We start from the raw sequence: 21,831 nt of genomic DNA, 5'->3' as shown, positions 1-21,831 counted from the left end.
AATATGTAATAATAAAAAATCTATGTGTACACCAATATCATTTTATTTATCTTATAATTTCCTCAAATCGAATATTTTTTACAAATATTTCAAATTTAAAAAAAAAATTCTTGTTATTGAATCAACGAACGAATGAACAAACAAACAATGGGAACTTAGATATATCTACGTTTCTTTATTATTTTCGTAATAACTATAAGGCAATTGCATAGGTTTATTTACGTAACAAGAATAGATTTCTGAATTACGTAAAAATCATGTCGTATAATGAGAACCTTTCATATATTACAGATTGCATAAGATGTAACTTGATCAATCTTATAAATACATACGTTATATCTATTTCCGTGAATAGATAATAATGGGCATTCACCGAACAAGGAAACGATTAGACATTGATCAATAGCAATTAATATAAAAGATGATTTATCATAAAATAATACAAAAGAATAAATCTATATATTTCTCTCTATTTCAATCTTTATCTCTCTCTCCATACCATATCATGATATATATATATATATATATATATATGTGCACAGAGGGTGTTTTAAAAAGTTTCCGACCTCAATATGAAGATGACAGCACTCGTCAACAAAAGCTAGGGAATGTGTTTGCGCATCTTTTGAAAGATATTCACAAAAATTTCAGCTATTTTGGATGTGCAGTTGTTTGATAATCGTTGAGTGAGTCGATGTGAGTGTTTTTGTGAAAATGGAAAAAATCGAGTACCGAACTATCATTAAATATTTGTTTTTGAAAGACGAGTTGAATGCTGTGTACGGGGACTTTGCACCATCATTTACCACAGTGAAATTTTGAGTAGCTGAATTTAAACGTGACCGTATCAGCTTGGGATGAATGTTCAGGACATCCAAAAACTGCAACCACTGACGATAACATCGCTCAAGTTTACCAAATGGTGCTAGACAAATTAAAGTAAGAGAGATATCAGAGGCTATGAATATGTCCAAAAAACATTTTTGTCACATATTGAATCAAGATTTAGGCATGAGAAAGCTGTCGGGTATCGCTTTTGCTCACGTTAGACCAAAAACGTGTTCGAATGAACATTTCCAACTCTCTGTTGGCGTAGTTTAGGCGCCGATTAATTACTGTAAATGAAACTTGGATACACCATTATACCCCAGAAATAAATATATAGTCAAAACAGTGGACTGCGAAGGAAAAATCGGCAAAAAAAAAGCAAGAACTGTTTTTTCAGTTGGGAAAGTGATGGCGACTGTTTTTTGGAATAGTCATGAAGTTATATTAATCAATTATCTTCAAAAAGGTAAAACTATTACAGGAGCATAGTACGCATCATTACTTGACAAGATGAAGGCAGAAATTGAGGGAAAACGGCCATATTTGCAGAAAAAAAATGTTATTTCACCAAGACAATTTGCCGTCTCACACCTCAGCGTTTCCCATGGCGAAAATCTACAAATTACGGTTTGAACAACTTGAGCATCTTCCTTACTCACCAAATCTAATTCCAAGCGAATTTTTTTTGTTCCCTAAGTTAAAAGTTGTGCTTGGAGGACAGAGATTTTCGTAAAATAAGGAGCCCATCACCTTTGTAAATAATTATTTTGTAGAAAAAAACGACGAGTACTATATGGACAGGTTAAAGAGATAGGAACATTGTTGGGAAAAGTGTGTAGATTTACAAGGAGACTATGTAAAAAAATAAAAATAAATTTGAAGAAAAAAATGTCTTGTATTTTTTTAGGTCAGTACCCATTTTCAGACTACCCATATACACACACACGCGCACACACACACACACACACACACACATCACACTGATACATACATATACATATATTATTTTTATATTATAAATGCATTTTTTTTTCTATTATAACAATAATAAATATACAAAAATCGGAATAATTAGGGAGGGCAATTTATTTTCCAATATAAAAAAATATTAAATAATGATCTATTAACGTCATAAAAATTATGTTAAACATATAAAAAATGGAAAACAAAAGAAAGAAAAAAGATAAAATATTTAAACGTAAGTATCGATCAATATTGAACTGTAATATTCAAATTATCTGAAGAAAATATACAATATCACAGGGATATATGCAGCAACATATAATTATAACAAACATTATAGACAATCTGACTAACAAGAGGAAACGTATATACAAAGACTTCACGGTTAACCACTTATTATCGATTTCTTCAGATTATTATACATATTTAATCTAGTGATTAGACGTATCTTTCTTATTATCTGCTGTATTGAAAAAATGAAAAAAAAACATATATGGAATCAATAATAAATTATGCTGATAATATCGAAGTAGGACATATGAACGACCTTTCTGGAATATTCTTTCTTATATCGTTACGTTATGTAATAAAAAAGAAAATGAATAAATAACAAGAAGAAAAATAAATGTCTTCATTTATGTCGATAACTTATTAAATCCATGAAAAATAATAATATTTAATTCCATGATCCACGTATAAAATCTAACTCTGAATATATCCATATATTCTTTAATAATATTAAAGTGATATAATAAATAAAAGATAAAGTAATGATATAATCTTATATTAGGGTGTCTCATAAGTTTTTTTCTTTTTTTTTTATGGGAAATCAATAGATGATATTTGTTGATTTAGTTAATTTACTGTGTTATACATGAACTGTTCTGCTCTATTATCTTCTTCCATCTCTCAGGAAGCCTCATTATGTTCTCTTTTCAAAATTGTTGAGACTTACTTGCAAAATATTCATCAAGGTACGTTTTTATTTCTCTTTCAGATTTGTGACATTTATTACGGAGAGAATTTTTTAACGAGAGAAACAAGTAATAATAGGATGTGGCAAGGTCTGGGGAGTACGGAGGATGAGGTAGAATGTTCCAATCAAACTATAAGAGTTTTTGACTTACGGCCAACGCAACATGCGGTCTTGCGTTGTCCTGATGAGAAATGACACCTCGTCGGTTCACCAATTCTGACCATTTTTCGGCTATGGCGGCTTTCAATTTATCGAGTTGATTGCAATATTTTGCAGAATTGATCGTTTCACCTTGTGGAAGGAGCTCGTAATACACTACACCTTTCCAATCCCACCAAATGCACAAAAGAACTTTCTTCGGATGAAATCCTGGCTTCGCAACAGTTGAAGGTCGATTTTCCTTAGACCAAGTGCGTTTTCGATTCACATTTTGAAATAAAATCCAAATCTCGTCTCCAGTGATAAGCCTCTTTAAAAGAGGATTTCTTTCATGTTGCTGAAGAAGCAAATCGCACGTAGAGACGCGATTCACAAGCTCCATCAATTGGCGTGGAATCCAAACTTCATACCGATTCACATATCCCATCTTGATTAAATGATCATCTACCGTTGTCCTGGGAATGTTAGTGGCATCCACCTATCTCGCACACACTATATCACGAATTTTCAGCGAGCATAATCTTGATGAGGTCCGTATTCGTCGTTGCTGGGCAGCCGCTGCAGTCTTCATCTTTCAAATCAAAATTGCCAGCTCTAAATTTCTTAAACCAATTGTGGACGATTCTAATAGTCGTAGTACCACTCCCATAAACGGTGCAAATCTCGTCTGTAGTGTCCTTTGCACCACTACCTTTTTTAAAGCAACGAAACATAACATGCCGCAAATGCTTCTTTTGGCTATCTATAGTGTATCTATGGTGTAGAAAAAGATTTTAAAAGAGACTTTGTTACCAACGAAACGTATTTTGAAAGAGCTGTGAGACGACTGAAATTGATGCCATAAATGGACAATAGATAAATCTACATGTTTACTAACATAGCCGCCTCGAGGTAATAGATAATTTATTAAAACTAATAAATATATTTTATTTATTTTTGGACGTCATTGACATTCTTCTAAAGATTTCATTTCCTTCTGTTTATTAATATCTTAAATCGAATTAAAGACAAATTAAAAATGTAAATTATATTTCTTTTATTATCGCTACTAACAAAGATAAGTAAATTAACTTATGACCTTTTAAGTTTTCTCGATAAAATAGATCTTACAAATAAATTATAAAAATAAATATAAATCGATCATCCTTAATCACATAGAAATTCTTATTTCGAATTTAAAAACAAACAGATATAATTTATACAAATAAGTCAGAATTTGTAATCGTTTAACACAATTTAAATTAAATTAAAATTCGTGTGTACGAATTATTCATGTCGAACAAATTTCGTGTAGTAACTGCTTTCATATGATATGAACATCCTAAGATATACATATATGGGTAAATGGATCAATGTGTTCCGTTCTTAGGACGGAAATTGTTCGATCAAGATCGACATCAAGAAATGAAATTATTGTTGCTTATCGATAAAGATGGGTAATACGAAGGATAAGAAGGAAAGAAAGAAATCTGTATGATTAGTTGATATGGTATTTCTAAAAATAATAAGATACATCAAATGATTATCATTAAGACATTTTTTTAGAATATTTTTTATCTTTTGTATTATAATCTATCGTTTGTCGTATAACGATTACGAAACATATAGAAAAAATATATACATAAACATATACTAATAAAATAAATACATTGTGCCAAGGAATATATATAATAAATATTCCTATGCGTGATTTGATCTAATATGATTTTTTATCGATATAAGATATAAAATAAATGCACTTTTTAATATTTAACTTTTATAATATCTTATAAATTTTTCGGTTAACTTTTATAAGTTGAAATATATCTTGAAAAATATACAATTTTTGTATTAAGATTAAAATATTTCTATTAAAATTTAATATATTCTTACGTATTTTATTTTATTTCATTGCGGAATTTATGTAGTTATACGCGAAAGAAATAAAAAAAAAAAAAATTGTTTTCCATAAATAAAATGAAAATGTCATTGAATGTTTTTAAATTATGTTAAAAATGAAAAATCGGATGTCGTCTCTAAGATATTAAAAAGTTTAAGAAAAGATACTTCATTAAAAATTTACTCTCTGTCTCTCTCTCTCTCTCTCTCTCTCTCTCTCTCTCTCTCTTTTATCTTCCTCCTCTAATTAATTAAATATAACAAACGAAAGTAAGAGAAAAAAACGGAATGAAATAAAAAGAGATATATTTTTTGAACATGTTTTTCAGAAATTTAATTGACATAGAGTCGTAATAAAGATAGAAAGAAAATGTCAATGAATACGTAGAAGGCTTCGTCGACTGGGGGGAGCTAGCTTGTTCGTAAATACTCGCGAACGGTCGTGTCTTTCGTCCGATTTTTCACAGGAAGAAACAGAGTTCGTCGAATGTACGCAGACATTCGCTCGCTTGTCTTCGCCGAGAACCGCGTGAGTACACACTCGATTCTCAAGGAATCTCTATCGCGCTCGTGAGTGATCGACATTCATCTTTTGTAGTGGCAATTCTTGAATTTAAGTTTAATTAATTCTTTCTCTCCTCCTCTCTCTTTCTCTTTCTTCCTCTTTCTTTCTCTTTCTGTTTCTTTTTCTCTCTCTTGCTTTCTCTTTCTTTCTCTTTCTCTTTATCTCTCTTTGTCTCTCTTTCTTTCTCTTTCTCTCTCTATACATATATGTTCATACATATTTATTGCTTTTTATTTATTTCATTGTTTCTCTTTTTTCTCTATATTCTTTTTTCCTGTACTTTTGTGTGTATTTACAAAGGAAAGAAACTAACGTATACTCTCGAATAATTTTTTTCAAGTAAGTAAAGATTACATGGTATCAAAAAAGATATCATATGTTATATATAACTCCTTTATAAATAAGGCGGGTAAGAGATTTGATGGTCAACTTCAATTTTAATTGCAATAACCAACTTTTTTCCAATAATTTCAAATAACATTCATTTAAATAAAAAAGTAATAAACATGTTTTTAAGGTATTAATTAACTTATTTGTGTGTATATATATGTACTTGTTGCTATTGACATCAAACAATAATATCAATAATACATCTGATATATTTACATCTTTGTGATGTTTCTTTACATCATCTAATTCTATACATTATTTAATTAATTTCTTATATATTTATTAAATTCTTATTATTTATTTATTATTTATTAAATTTAATTTTTATTATTTATATAAATAATGAATATTATTTATTTATTATTTATTTATTAAAGTATTGAATAATATATAATATGACTTTCGATTGTAACAAAAATTTATGAGTTCATCGATTTCATCGATTGATACAAAATTCTATCTTATCATCATCTTCATAATAATACCACATTTATTTAATTTCTTCTCCTTTCTTTTCTTTTTTTCTTTTTTTTGTTAAAATAATCCGCTCATTTCATCATTAAAATTAATCTCGTTACATAACAAATTATTTAACATTGAATTATTTAATATTAAAAAAAAAGATCAGTCTTTGATAAAGAATGTTTTATGATATATACAAAGTCATGAGTTATTATTTTGATATTATACTCATCAGTGAATGAAAAGATACAGTTTCTACAATAAGGAAAGTATATTTAATACATTTTTTCCAAGGTATTAATTTCATGAATGAAATATTATAAACTGATGAAATCGAATATAATTTTTGGAAAATATATCAATAATATTATAGAAAAATAGATAACTTTAATATATATTGATTTTCGAATGTTCAAAATATTCTAAAGTAATTATTTTTTTCGTTATAAACTACTATTAACTATAATGACTCAATAATTATCATTTTATATCTGAATATGAATGGAAGAAGGAAAAAAGAAAATATAAATGAGAAATTTGTTAACGTTAAGAATAATATCAAATTAATATGCCTTATTTTCTTTTTATTTAAATCATCCTTAAATATGTTATCAAATACTTTACTGCTTAAAAATATTTTATCTACAAGATAAATTTAAATTTCTTTCGAAATAAAACAGAACGAACTATTAAAACAGCGTTTTGTTTTTTTTTCCAATAAACTAAATCCAATGATTTGTGACCAACCAATGGTGGTGATCCTTTTTCACTTTCTCTTTTAAATTCCTTCTTTAATGAAGACAAGGTCGTAAAATTTGTTTTTTTTTCTTCTTTTTTCTTCTCCTTCTTTTCTTTCTTTCACTTTTTACGTCTGATTTTAATTCAGGTTAAGGTCAAATTTCAATTAATGATTTCAATCATGAAATATCAAATTTATCTTCTAAAAAATATTTATCTTAATTCACATATATTTATTTTTTTGTCTCATTTCCTTTCTCTCTTCCATATTCAGTTTCAATACTGATTCTCAAGGTTAACTGGAAGATCAACTCGAACAAGTTCTTGAAGTGCTCTTTGAAGTTCAAGGTTAAAACAATTTAATGTCTCCAACATAGAGAGAACAAATATAAAGAAATACCGATGATCTTCATTAACTACAAATTATTGTCTTGCAATAAAATTTCTTTAAAAGCATGATGATCATTTTTCAAAAATATTTTACGCTTCAATGATCATTATTAAAGTTTTTTCGAACTTTTAATGATAAAATTAACGAACTAGTAAAACAAAAGTTTGCTTTACGTCATTTACGTTGAAAAGTTCTTTTCTTTTTATTTTTTTAGGAAACTTCGAAATAACGCGACATTCAAGAATTTCTTTTTCGTATAAAATAGCTAATCTTTTATTTTTCATTCTAGTCCTTGAGCACATGAGGAACGCGTATAAAATAACATTTGATATACGATAACAATAATAATAACTTTGAATCAGTTGCTCTGAGATGACTTGCTTTTCAAGGTAATTGTTGACCAACATAAAAATGTAAGACATTTGCAAATCACGTCGTTTGTTAGTATTATGTCAAAGTTTCAAGCACAGTTCAGAGAAATATCATACAATTAAAAATTATAAGAAACAGAGAATTAGAACTATGACGTGCTAGTTCATTAAATATATTCTTTTTCAAATAAATATTATAGAGGAGCTTATTCAAAAAATTATCTTTTTTGTAACGAGATTCATTAAGAGGAAACAAAATTGATTTATTAGTATTGTTTTTTACAGATATTCTAAAACCTCAAAATAAATAATTGTAATGTGAGCAAAATAAGATTTTCTTAGTTAAATTACATTGGAATGTAAAGAAAAAAAATTTTTCGTAATGTATCACTACATAAAAAAGGATTATTAATATCAATAAAATGTTTGCTATCAATAAAATGTTGATAGCAATGAAATTATTAATATCATAAAATATTTTATATACTTTAAAGGTTTCTGTTAATATGTTAAACAATATTTATAATCGTTCAAATTCATTCTATATCATTACGTGTACATTTTATAAACACGATTTTAAGTATCAGTTTTGTTGCAAATTTATTTTGATGTGACAAATTAAACCACTTGAATAATTTTATTAGACCTTATATATAGAAAATAAAAATATATGTTAAATGTTATTTCCCACAATGTTTTATTATGACTATACATATCAATGATATACTAAACTAAATTGTTGAAGTTATAAATGATACTGAAACGAAATTTTGAGCATTTTTTGAAATTTTGAACTTGGATCGGTTCCGTTAAAAAAAAAAAAATAGTTGGATCAGAAACTAGTTTTACGAGTTTTTTTCTCGTATTCCAAGAATTCCTTTGAATCCTTCTTTTGCAATTATAATCGTGTAGAAAAATTCGAAAATAAAGTTTCATTAGATCAAAACAACATATGATTAATAAAAAAGATATATCAAAATATATATTGTTAATGCCTGATATAACTGACATTGAAAGAATAAGAATTGTCCTAATCTTAAAAAGATTGAATATATTGCAAAATATGTGCCCTGCACAAAAACCAAATTAATTCCATCAATGAAAAAATAGAAAAATTAGAAAAACGCCTAAACATTTTTCTGTTTTTTCTTTTTTTATGTCTCTTTTTAAATTTGATCATAAAAATATATACAAACAAGAAAATATTATAAAATATATTATTAAAGATATGATATAAAAGTCATATATTTAATAATTAATGTATTACATTAATATATGACTTTTAAAAATGTAATTTATTTATTATTCAGTAGCAATGATCTAAAAATTATGAAAAAAAATTTATTTAACTAAAATTTATATAACTAAAAATTATGAAAGTAAATTTATTTAAAAAATTTATTTATTCAGTAGCAATGATCTAAAAATTATGAAAAAAAATTTATTTAACAACGAGAAGTTGATAATACGAATCATATTCATCGTACTACAATCTGATAAAGATTAAAAAAAAAGAAAAACAAAAGAAATTAAATCGATGAATTTTTTTATTAAATTGGTCGTATATTTTGAAAAATAAAACATTTTGATCAGAGAAATTGTATGGTTAAATGGTATTATAACATGAATTATTAATCTTATTAATATGATAAAAAAAGGAACGTGAGTAATATGAGCAGTACGTGATGATAAGAAAGGAAAGAAAAAATGATATGAAAAAGTAGGAAACTATGACGTTTTGATAATCGTAAGAACGCTACGATTCCGCGAATCGTAAAATAAATAGATAAATACATTAAAATTTATCTAACAAAATTTTTAATTTATCTAGCAAAAAGATTAATGCGAAATTGAAGACTAATAATAATATATAGTTTATATATACATATATTATCCGTGCGACGACCCTCATAACAGTTTTTATTTAATCACTAGACGTACTCATAAAGATAATGAAAATGATGAAAACAATGAATTCTAGCAAGCAATTGTGTTCTATTATATACCAGCTTCCACGTTTTACTTTCAGAATTGTAAAACGCCATCATCGACAACAAATCACATTACTATTTTGATTATTCATAATTTCTTATCAAAAAAATCGAAGATAGATCCATGAGGATTAAACAATCAATGAAATTATTTTTCGTTACATTTATTTATTTATTTATTTATTTATTTTTTATCCCATTGCGGAAAACAAACATTTTCATAAACAAATATCTAATGAATATATTATTTTATAAGTAATGCTGCAATTTTCCATTAACAAATATCATCTAAATACAGTGTTGCTTATTTAAATATTAAATAATAAAAATGTCAGCATTATTTATTTTCAAATTTATTATAATAGACACTTAAGAATGTATTATTTTTTAAATATTATGAATATAATTAATCATGAATATAATTAATTATTTTTATAATATAATAAAAATTTTCTACTCATTCTTTTGGAGGAATTCAATTCAGAGACATTGCAAACTGAAAATAATTTCTTTCGTAACGTATAAAGGATATAGAAAAAATATTTCGAATAATAAATACTTCTTACATCATATAATTATCGATTAAAAAAACCGTAAACTACGAATAACAAACGATTTTTTCATTTTCTTATTTTTTTTTGCTTCTAACGATAAAAAGGCAATCTCTTTAATGCAAACAGTACACAGACATTCTAATCAAAGTCATAATAAAACCAGTCTGAACTTAATTAAAATTACAAAATTTTTTTCTTTGATAACCTCGCTAATAAATTTAAACGCTAGCGAAATCATAATACATGTTTGTAATATCAAGACTATTACAAAATTTCTAGGTTTCTGTTAGATCATATGTATGTATATGTAACTAGACATATGCCTATATACGTACTTACACATGAAAATTATAGATATAATCGATGTGACGTACATCGAAAGTATGCTCCGCATATGTAAATGTCCTCATGGTGAATCGAAACAGTCGATTTAAACTTTTCGATAAATATTTCAATAATTGTACACTTTTTAATATTATATTTTTTCACTGCAATCACATGCAAATTCATATAAATGAATAAATAGATAGATACAAACTTTTATTTTTTCTTAGCTCAAATCTAATATTAATCGTTACGCAACTATCTTTTTCTTTTCTTTTTTATATTAATAATTGTCTATCATAGAAATAATTTTTAATTTATCATTTTTAATTTTTCTTTTTCTCGATTGTTTATGATTCCCGAGAATTAATAATACCGTGTTTTGCAGGTGATCGACAGACAATGAGAATGTGAAATTTCAAAAAAAAAAAACAAACGACGTGCATTTGAATAAGGATTAGAAAGAACGTAAATTATAAGAGAGATAAAAGTGATTAAATATTTGATTAAGTCAATGTAAAGCAAAAATAAAAAAGAAATATAAAGAAAATATAAAACGCCAAGGTTAATGATAAAAAAAAAAATATTATTAGCAAGAGACATTAATAATCATTAATTCAATGTAATTGAATTGCAAATGTAATTGATATTTTATTTACTGATATATAAATCATAATACGTCATAAGAAACAATATATATAAATGTATCCATTCACTTCGAAGCAAAATATATAAAATGCAAGAAAATCGAAGTAAAAGAGATATTCTTTAATAAATCTTAAAAAAAAAAAAAAATAACGTTTACACCTAAAAAATCAATGAGTGTAAAACACTTTATTAAATAATCGAAGGAAGAACAGAGAAGAAAAAGCAAAGAAAGAAAGGAAAAAACGGGCGTTTAAAAATGTATAATAATCGTTCAGTGTTGTTAAATCTGTCGAAATCAAAATCGATAGACATCCAGTTTGTCGATGTGGTATACGAAGTTCAAGATGGATTTAGCGGTTTAAAAAAGCAAATTCTCAAAGGTATCAATGGTTTATTCAAATCTGGTAACATGACAGCTATCATGGGTCCATCAGGAGCTGGCAAGTCGACATTGTTGAATATATTGACAGGATTTAAACGAGATAAGAGCCTGAAAGGCAATATAAATTACTTCAATAATAAAGGAAATAAGGAGTCCTGGAACGAATATAAAAAACATTCCTGTTACATATTACAGGAAGATCAGCTTCCTAATTTTTTTACAGTGAACGAAGCGATGATGATATCGGCCAATTTAAAGTTGGGTAATAGTCTGAATAAAAAAGCTAAACAAATTTTGATCGACGATATTTTAGATACCTTGGATTTAATACAGACCAAAAACACACGTACGAATAAATTAAGCGGCGGACAAAAAAAGAGATTAAGCATTGCGTTGGAACTTATCGATAATCCTCCTGTGATGTTTTTAGATGAGCCTACAACCGGTTTGGATTCCTCTTCCTGTCTTCAATGCATAACAATGCTTCAGAAGCTAGCGAGAGGCGGTAGAACGATAATTTGCACAATCCATCAGCCTAGCGCTGCTATTTACAAAATGTTCGATCATGTTTATTTGTTAGCTGATGGACTTTGCATGTACGAGGGAGCGGCTAAAAACACAATCAATTATTTTGCCGATTTAGGTCTATACTGTCCAAAATATCATAATCCAGCAGATTATATGTTGGAGATCGTTAGCAAAGAATACGGAAATTTCAACGATCAGCTCGTAGCAGCGATCGAGAGTAACAAAATAGCCTGGCAATCAAAGACATCGACAAATCAATCGATAATCGATAACAATGGCGTTAAAAATTACAATGAAGATAAGAAAATAACCGTTCTGATAAACACACCCTCCGAATTTACGAGATTTTGGATTTTACTCAATCGCTGCTTCATACAATTCTACAGAGATTGGACATTAAGTTACCTCAAGATGTTAATTCACTTTTCCGTAGGTCTCTTTTTCGGTTTATTTTTTGAAAATTCCGGTAACGATAGTAACAAAACCATCAGCAATATTAGTTACATTATGATCAGTTTAATTTATCTTTGTTACACCAGTATGATGCCGGCCGTATTGAAATTCCCATTGGAGATGGCGATACTGAAAAAAGAAAGATTTAATAATTGGTATCAACTAAGAACTTACTATATCGCTTTGCTAATAGCTAATATACCTCTTCAAATATTATTGTCTTTTATTTATTGTTCCATTTCATATTTTCTCAGTAGTCAACCGCTCGATTGGAATAGATTCTTCATGCTCTTTGGGATCTTTACCCTAACAATGCACATCGCTGATAGCTTCGGACTTATTATTGGTACTATGTTCAATCCCGTGAACGGTACCTTTATAAGTGTCATTATTTTTTCAATGTCCATAATGTTCGCGGGTTTCTTCATTTTTTTCAATCACATGCCACAATATCTCTATTACTTTAGCTACTTGAATTACATGAGATACGCTCTAGAGGGTTCGATACAATCGTTATACGGATTCAATCGTGAGAATCTTAATTGTCCCGATTTTACATATTGTCATTTTCGTATACCTCAAACGATACTTATAGAACTGGGAATGACCAATACTAAATATTGGTTCGACGTTATCATTCTAATTATCAATTTTATTTTTTATCGTATCATCGCTTATTACATGTTGAAACGAAATTTATTGATAATTTAAAACAAATAATTTGTCAGTCTAAACAATAAAATGTCTTTTCTTTCTTCTTTTTTTTCAAAATTATATTTTACACATTTTGAATATTATGATATGATATTATTTGCACATTTTGGATTATCTCAATGTGCAACCGAATTGACTCTCACATATCGTTCAAGACGATTTACTAAAATAAAACATCCATTTGTGAAATCATTATAACATTAAATCTACGATAGTTATCAATGAAACTAAGTACGGTGTAAAATGTTATAACAACACTTTGTATGATTAATTGTTAATAATAAAATTGACATTATGTCGATAAATTATATCTGCGTATTTTCAATATTTATAAGAACCAAAAAGGATAGAAAAAAAAATTAATTACCCATAAGCTCTTCAATACTTCATATTTCCTTCTCATCTATTTTGAGAGAGAAAAGTAAAAAAAAAATGAGAAAGAAATAAAAATAGAAAGAAAAAGAAAGTGTACGATCAATGTAAAACACTTAAACCAATGATTACATTATAAATATGGATACGATAAATTAAAAACGAATTTCATTTTTGGTCGTTGTATACATTTCGTTTCTTATCTTTTGTTTTTTTTCTTCGTAAACACCTTGCAACATAAAAGTATATTTAAGCTGAGAAGGTATGATCAGACGATTAAATAAAGAATCATTCCTCCTTAGTGTCCTCTTTTCGAAAAATTATCGACAACTTAAAGATTCGAAAAACGTTCGATCAATATGCGGATATGATCACATTGTATCCTTTCCTTTGATAATATAAAAGATTACGTTACAACTATCCTATAATCTAAATTTATATAATAGTGCTTATAAAGAATGACGTGTAACGAAAAACTTAAAACGAAATATGCGTATTGCGAGAGAAAAGAAAACGATTAATAAAAATGGAATAATCTCGTGTCGGCGTTAATATTACCTAATACTGAGAGTATTACAACAAATATATAACTGAAAACTTACGAATGAGAAAGAAAAAAAAAAAAAGAAAAAAAAAAAGAAAAAAGATCGCTGTACGCAAGTGTTAAATGTTGTACACGTATATTACATGAAACTGTAAATTTTCGTCTTTGAGAAAGAAGGTTAATATATGGGGTGGTCGCGGAGTAATCGAAAAAAGTCATTTAACGCTAATGATTATGGAAAAGATGGCACATTTATTATGTTATTAGAGATAATAATATTACTAGCGATAATTATACATTTTTTTTTCTTTCTTTCTTTCTCTCTTTCTTTCTTTCTTTCTTTCTTTCTCAATCGGGTATACTTTTCTCACTCTCACTCTTTCTCGCTAACGCTCATCCTTTCAAATAATATGTATAATATTTGTTTTGTTTTCTCTTTCTCTCTCTCTCTCTCTCTCTCTCTCTCTCTCTCTCTCTCTCTTTCTCTTTCCTCTCGTGATTCGTTAATTATCAATAATAATCGCATATTCCTCTTTGCAGACGCATACGCATACGTCATGGAGGAGGTCGACTCAATATTCCTAACGACCATTCACACGAGCTGACTACGTTTTATCACTTACGTGCAAATTTAATTACATATCATACAATAAGCTTATATATCTATCATAATTATACAATATTGTATCCATCGATAATCGTTCTGTTCGCAAAGGAAAATTGGTGTCTCACGACTTTCTTAGCTCACATCGATCGATCGATCGTTCTCTCTCTCTCTCTCTCTCTCTCTCTCTCTCTCTCTCTCTCTCTCTCTCTCTCTCGTCTCGTTCCCTATCACCTATTTGACCAATTACGAATGGAGAGTAAGGATAAAAAAGACAAAAACGGAAAAAAAGAAAAAAAAAAGATCTAAAAAAAGAGAAAAAAGAAAAAGAAACCCCTGGAAAAAAAATAATCGACGAATTCTTTTTCGATCGAGGCAAAGCTCGTTCGTTTTGTTTCTTAATAATTATCTTCCATTATTTTTTTTTCTTTTTCATTCCTTTAATAATTCGTCGACGACGAAGATGATTTGTTTTTTTTCGATATTTAACGAATTAACAAATAAAATATACATATTTAAGATCATCTCGATTTAAAAAGAAAAAGGATTTAAATTCGTCGTTTCATTCATTAAAATTTCGAGCGAATGCGCATACTCTCAAGCCTCGTATTCCTTCACTTTGACTATCTAATTAAGACTATCGACAGGTGCCTAGCTTACATTGGCTTACGAGCTATTTATTGTCGTTATTATCTTACACGATTACCTTTCGCGAGCATAAGTATATCGCACGTAAACTTCCCTTGATGTATTTACGTTGTAGTACGTTTGTGTATGTATGTATTTATGTATGTATATATGTGTACTTGTGTTTATACGTCTTATCCTTTGTTCGTTTCTCTATTTCTCTTTTAGCTCGCACAATGTACAATTTATTAACTTTCTGTCTCTTTCTCTTTCTCTCTCTCTCTCTCTCTCTCTCTCTCTCTCTCTCTCTCTCTCTCTCTCTCTCTCTCTCTCTCTCTCTCTCTCTGTTTCTTTTTCTCCACCTCGCAATCTATAGACATATCTTTATCCACCTTTGTCGGAGATAAATTAATTTTTTTTTTCATCTTTTTTTTCTTTTTTTCTTTTTCTTTTTGTTTCATAATAACGCTCAACCAATGGCAACCGGTGCATGTTAACACTTTGACGGCCGCTGTCACGTATATGTACGTTGCATGATTTCGCTTAACCAACGGTTTTATCAGTCGATATCACGTAAACATTGACTTCATTCTTTTATGCATTTCATCGTCCGATTACGCATATACCCTCACGTAATTGCGTGAGTTAGCGTTGCCAATGATTACTTAACCATCATTGAATTCTAATTCTTAATATTAGCATTTTTTAATTCATGCGAGAATCGCCGAGCAGAAAAGCCAAGTTATTTCCATAGAAATTAATGACGTTCCCGTCGAATTTTGAAAAATGAATATTAACAATTAAAACTGGAGCGAGGTTGTGCGAGTTGTTCTCGATCGGAGTAAAACGTTTAATTTTAAACCTTCTTTGATGATAAATTCTGATCGATGATAAAAGTTCTGTTCTTATTAGAACAATAATAATAATAATAATAATAATAATAATAATAATAATAATAATAATAATAATAATAATAATAATAATAATAATAATAATAATAATAATAATAATAATAATAATAATAATAATAATAATAATAATAAAAATATTATTAATATTAATAATAATAATAATAATAATAATAATAATAATAATATTTATTAATAATAATAATAATAATAAATCTCTGATTTAACGAATTGTTATACACGTCATTAACTTGATACGCAGAAGGTAATCCATATTATAAAAGGAAATATATATATGTATATATATATTTTATATATAGACGTGTTTGTGTGCGTGTGTATGTTTGTATGTATATGTATATACATAAGTACGAAGCGTCGTGCGATCGGAAATCCGATATGAGGATTGATCATTTGTTTCCCAAGCTAAACGATTTCTTTCACCGTTATTAGGCCGTCTGTGGAATGATCCATTGAAAAAAGAAAAAGAAGAAACAAAAAAAGAAAAAGGGAGAGAAGAAGGAAAAAAAAGAACCGTCTCACATCTTTCTTTCTAAATAAACGTTTTCCGATTTGACGTTCCAACTTTTCGAAATATACAACTTTAAATTCGTGAGGTATGATTTAATCTGGCTCGAAATAAATTCGATCATCGTACAAATATTAATTAATTACCTCGGACTAAAGAGAGAAAAGTAAAAAAGGTACATTCATAGATAATAAAAAAAAAAAAAAAAAAAAAAAGAAAAATTCATTGATATTGAACGCATTTTGAATTCATGGAATTGGCAGAGCGTAGTTTTTTTTTCGTTCTTCATTACACGGTGCAAAAATTTCTTTATGCGCGCACTCTTTTTCTTTTCCATCCCTTCCCTCACACACCTTCTACTCCCAAGTGCCCTCACTCCCACCCATGTTTCTTTCTTCTCCTTCTCATTCCACTTCCCTTCCAACTCTTTTCTTTTATATCTCGACTTAAAATCGATAAAGAACACTTCATTTTATAATAATAATTATCGAAGTAGTTAAATTAGTTCTAATAAATCGACCACTTCTCCCTACTCCCCCAAAGAAATCGTCTCCGCACGAAGACTTGATATAATGATAAAGATTGTTATCGACTCGATTGAAACTTTTTACATTTATTGTACAAACGAAAAACTATAATGATATGCTTCTTCACTCGGAGAGATTGAACAAATGTAGATATCGTATTTCTTATTACATTCTCGTCTATTCAAGTAAAAGAAGTTCCATTATCTCGAAGAATAAATTGTATTCCCGTACTATTTTAAATTCTTATGAGAAATAATTAATTTCTGTTTCTCAATATACAGAATATGTATGAGCCTTTCAACACGTTCACTTTGTAAATAATTTTTCAATTATGCATTCGTTCGTTATAGAAAGAAAAGCAAAGAGAGGAAAAAACAAAACAAAAATAGAAAAGAAAAGAAAAAAAGAAAGAAACGGTATCGTTTGACAATAAGTTCGACTAATAAAATAGAGGATATAAATCTTATTTTATATAAATTTGAATGTAAGGTCCTAAGGCCCTTTCTTATTTTTTGTCTTTATAAATATAAAAGAAAATGTTAAAGATATTAACAATATTTTTACAGATTCTATCATCTCGTCGATCGTAGCCAATTATAGCATGTAAGTACGTAATAAACATTATGTTTTACTTTTCTATTTCACGAGGAAGATCTATACATACCAAGTATAAACTTCATCGATTCAATAAAGAAATCTGTCAAAAGCATGACAACGTTTCTCACGCAAAAACACCGTATATATAAGATAGAACTTTACAAACTTGTACTCATCTCCATATAATACCAATAAATCTATGGACAGTGGCCAGTGCATAATCTCGCCAAAGGAACGCGAACGATTTATTGTTTTCCTAATTCGTGGGATGCAGCTTGTGTCAGCTATGTTTAATAATAATTATTGGTATAAAATATTAGTTTGCGAAGAAATTATATATATATATATATATATATATATATATATATATATGTATATATATATGTATATATGTATATATATATACATACATATATATATATATACATATATATATATATATATATAAAAAGAATATTTTTTATTTACACGTTTCGTTCTCTCCATCTACGTAAGATGCCCCGTTTAAGTATATTAAAGACATGTTTCTCACATGAAAGCATAGTATGGTTACACGATAGATATGCAAAATTAGCGCCACGCTATACATCGTACAACACTTTGGCAAACAATGCATCATACGTTTTTACAACGTAAGCCATTCCGTATTTGAACAATCGGTTCTAACAGGTAATCGTTTGCAAGTTCTAATATTGTCTTTGTATTTTCCTAACGAAATCTCGTTAGAATTATCGAGACAGAGGTAGAATATTTGGATTGGTAGAAAATACCTTTCAATCTACCACGACTTCTCTTTTTAATTGTCATTATTGAACGACCATCGGCGAGTGTTTCATTGTGAAAAAGATATATTTTACAAATAAGTTCTATATAAACGATTAAGTATATATGATACATGGATTAAAACATTTTTCTTTTTTTCCATTTTCCTTGCAGTTTCGATTTGCAGAAGATAAGTGTAACAAGAACATATACACAGCTCTCTCTCTTTCTTTCTCTGCAGTTAAAGATATTAAACGAGCTACAATACGTACATTAATAACATTATATAAAATGCCTAATTAAACCTGAGCAAATCGTTTGTTTCATTCCATTTAAATAATCGAGTCCAATGATACATCACTTGTCGAATCAAATGAATTAAATATGCGGGATTTCGACCATTGGATTCGCTGGAAAATTTTTTTTTCTTTATAAACCTTGAATTATTAATTATGCATATCCATTTCATTTGAAAAATTTAATGTCATTCATTCGACTCGATTCAGTTCGGTTCGGTTCGGTTCGGTTCGGTTCGGTTCATTTACGATCCACTCAGATCCGTGTAATGATTTGAAATAAAGAATTTATCTAATAAAATAATTTATAATACAAACTGCATACATTCTTTCATTAAATACGAGATAGGAAAACCTGCGTTGTATTTAACTAATTGATTATGGTTTCCTATTAACAAAGATAATGTCAGTATTGTATCGAAAATTTTGTAAACTTTTTAATTTTATAATGTATTAGCAAATTTGCTCACATACATTTATACTAGTCATAATAACAGTGGAATAAACGGAAGACGCCAATTTAATACCAATTGACATGCTCCAACACTGATTATAACCATATTAAAATTGATCTCGATTTGTCTTCATTTCTTAGCTACTTGTTTTTAATTTTTTTTTTTTTTTTTTTACAGAAATACCTTTCTGTATAAATTCTGTTCTCAATAATTTCTGTAATAATCAATGTATAAAAAATCTTAATGTCAAAGACAAAAAATTTTTTGTTAAAATATCATTATTTATAATCCACATATTCTTTAATTTCAAAAAAATTAAAAAAAAAAAAAATAAAAAAGGAACTAAAAAAAAAAAAAAAAAAAATATTTTTGATCGATTTCATTAATGAAATCTATGTAATAATGAATTATTAAATGAAAATCATACATAATCACTGATAACAGAGTTTCATGGATGTGTAATTGCATGTAGTAATAAGTTATGAAAATTAATTAGTGTTGGATACATATGTACTGTTGGTTTCTTCTTACCTTCTTAACATAATTCGTTTCTTAAAGCGTCGAATCGTCAAACACTATGGCATATTTACAAAGACTGTATATTTACCATGATCATTTTTCAGTAATTAGATTTCTGATAATGTAAAAAGTTTCGATCTATATAGTATGTCTTAAGTGTACTTCTCACAAAACATGCGACTTTTATGTTTTCAATTTTATCATTGATAAAATTAAATTCTGCTTCGAACGATTCCATGACACAGTCCGCAACTTTATCGACATTCATGAACATAAACAGAACTAGAGCCATCTAATGAACGCATTGAAACCAAAACGTCAAACCGTTCCATTTAATTACGTTCGGCTTTAATTCCGGCAGTGTTTCTAAATACAAAAAAAAATCATACGCAATGTAAAGTATCTTTTTTGACGTTTCAGTTAATCATATCTGTTGCATAATACGTCCACATTCCTTAAATATTTGTTGCTATTTTATCACAGTTCCAATTGATATGCCGATAAGTTTCTTTCCAAGTTTCTTTGGAAATAAAAATATCTCTATTATGCAAAATTTCAAATAAAGAAACAAGAAATAACTGACTATGATTATCAATAATTGTATTCACTTCGGTATGTGCCGTTATATTACTTTAGAGAGAAAAAAGAAAAATAAAAAAAAAAAAAACACTTTTGTTCTTATCAATAAAAACAAAATCATTAAGTTTCAATTATTTTTTACATAGAATTTTTTCAATATCATCTCTGTACAAATCTACTTTTGAAAGTTTGATTGAAGAAACGTTCAGCGATAAAAGAAAACGATTGATACTTTTAGCATTACAATTAAAATATGTAAAATGGCGCATTCCGTAAGTCTTAAATCATCTATCGAAGTGACATTACTGAAAATTGTAATGATCACCGTATAGTCGATAAATTTTAAACACCATCAATTCCACGATTCTCTGTAAGTTCGATTTATATTAGGTCATAAAAGCGAGTCAATATATACCGACAACGGGGCTTAGATCGAGCTAGTGAGATCTCGATCATTAACTACAAACTTTTATATCTCGAAAGAGAGGAACCATATTCCTTTGTCTTCTTGCTATTTATAAAAATAATTTCAAGCCGCCTTAAAAGGGTAGATGCTTCTTAAGACTACCTGTTCTATGCTTGGATCTCTACAAATCGATACTTTTTCCTTTCCTTATTCGACGGAAAAAAAAATGTTAAAAGATCACATATGTCTCATTGAATGTTCCATACACTCATAATAATGATTCAATTTTTTGCATAATAGGCACTACGTTTTACAGCATCATTTAAAAAATATTTTTAAAACTAATAATAATAATAAGAAGAAGAATGATAGTAATTATAATAATTATAATAATAAAAATAATAATAGTAATAATAATAAAAAAGAAAAAGGTAAAAAGAAATCTAAATGAGCCTTTATGTAAAATCATAGATCATCATTGTTAAAATACTGAACGACATGGAAGAGAAGTTCTTCATTCAATCGACATAATACCATTGAATATTTTTATACTTTAATAGCCCATAAGGATAGGAAAAAGTTTTGATAAGTGGATACAAGTCATATTTGTAGACTAGCCAATTTTAAGGTGTATCTACCCCTTAACACAGGATGATACCGCCGCAGAGCCGCTGCTACTGTGGCTGCGTTGGATTGTGCTGAAGGGAAGGTGGTGGACCCTAAAAAATATATAAGTTTATAATATTGCACGTAACTAATAAATAGGAAATATTATAGTAATTCAATACATA

The 21,831-nt window shown here is 28.0% G+C and overlaps 2 protein-coding genes and 1 long non-coding RNA gene across 18 annotated transcripts in view; 2 read left to right on the top strand and 1 right to left on the bottom strand.

The window, feature by feature from the left end:
- The first annotated feature begins 5,053 nt into the window (after positions 1-5,053).
- On the top strand, positions 5,054-11,041 carry LOC124427516. Its single transcript, XR_006942980.1, has 2 exons — positions 5,054-5,374; positions 10,979-11,041. It is a non-coding gene; the product is annotated as an uncharacterized LOC124427516 (long non-coding RNA).
- Positions 11,042-11,224: 183 nt separating this feature from the next.
- LOC124427514 (ATP-binding cassette sub-family G member 1-like) lies at positions 11,225-13,623 on the top strand. The gene has a single exon (XM_046970525.1). The coding sequence runs from the start codon at positions 11,495-11,497 to the stop codon at positions 13,310-13,312; it is 1,818 nt and encodes a 605-aa protein (XP_046826481.1). The 5' UTR covers positions 11,225-11,494; the 3' UTR covers positions 13,313-13,623.
- LOC124427513 (transcription factor 12) overlaps positions 12,567-21,831 on the bottom strand; it is a 146,702-nt gene continuing 137,437 nt past the window's right edge. For 15 of the 16 annotated variants that reach the window (XM_046970515.1, XM_046970509.1, XM_046970519.1 and 12 more), the window contains one exon: positions 17,497-21,759. In XM_046970515.1, coding sequence (XP_046826471.1) covers positions 21,715-21,759 — 45 coding nt within the window. In that variant the 3' untranslated portion in view covers positions 17,497-21,714. Of the gene's footprint in view, positions 12,731-17,496; positions 21,760-21,831 lie in introns of those variants that run through there. The other variant, XM_046970508.1, reaches the window with a different exon arrangement.

Source organism: Vespa crabro, chromosome 10 (assembly GCF_910589235.1).
Source record: "Vespa crabro chromosome 10, iyVesCrab1.2, whole genome shotgun sequence".
NCBI lineage: Eukaryota > Metazoa > Arthropoda > Insecta > Hymenoptera > Vespidae > Vespa > Vespa crabro.
The sequence above is the reverse complement of the archived record's forward strand: the minus strand, read 5'-3'. Positions and strand labels throughout refer to the sequence as shown.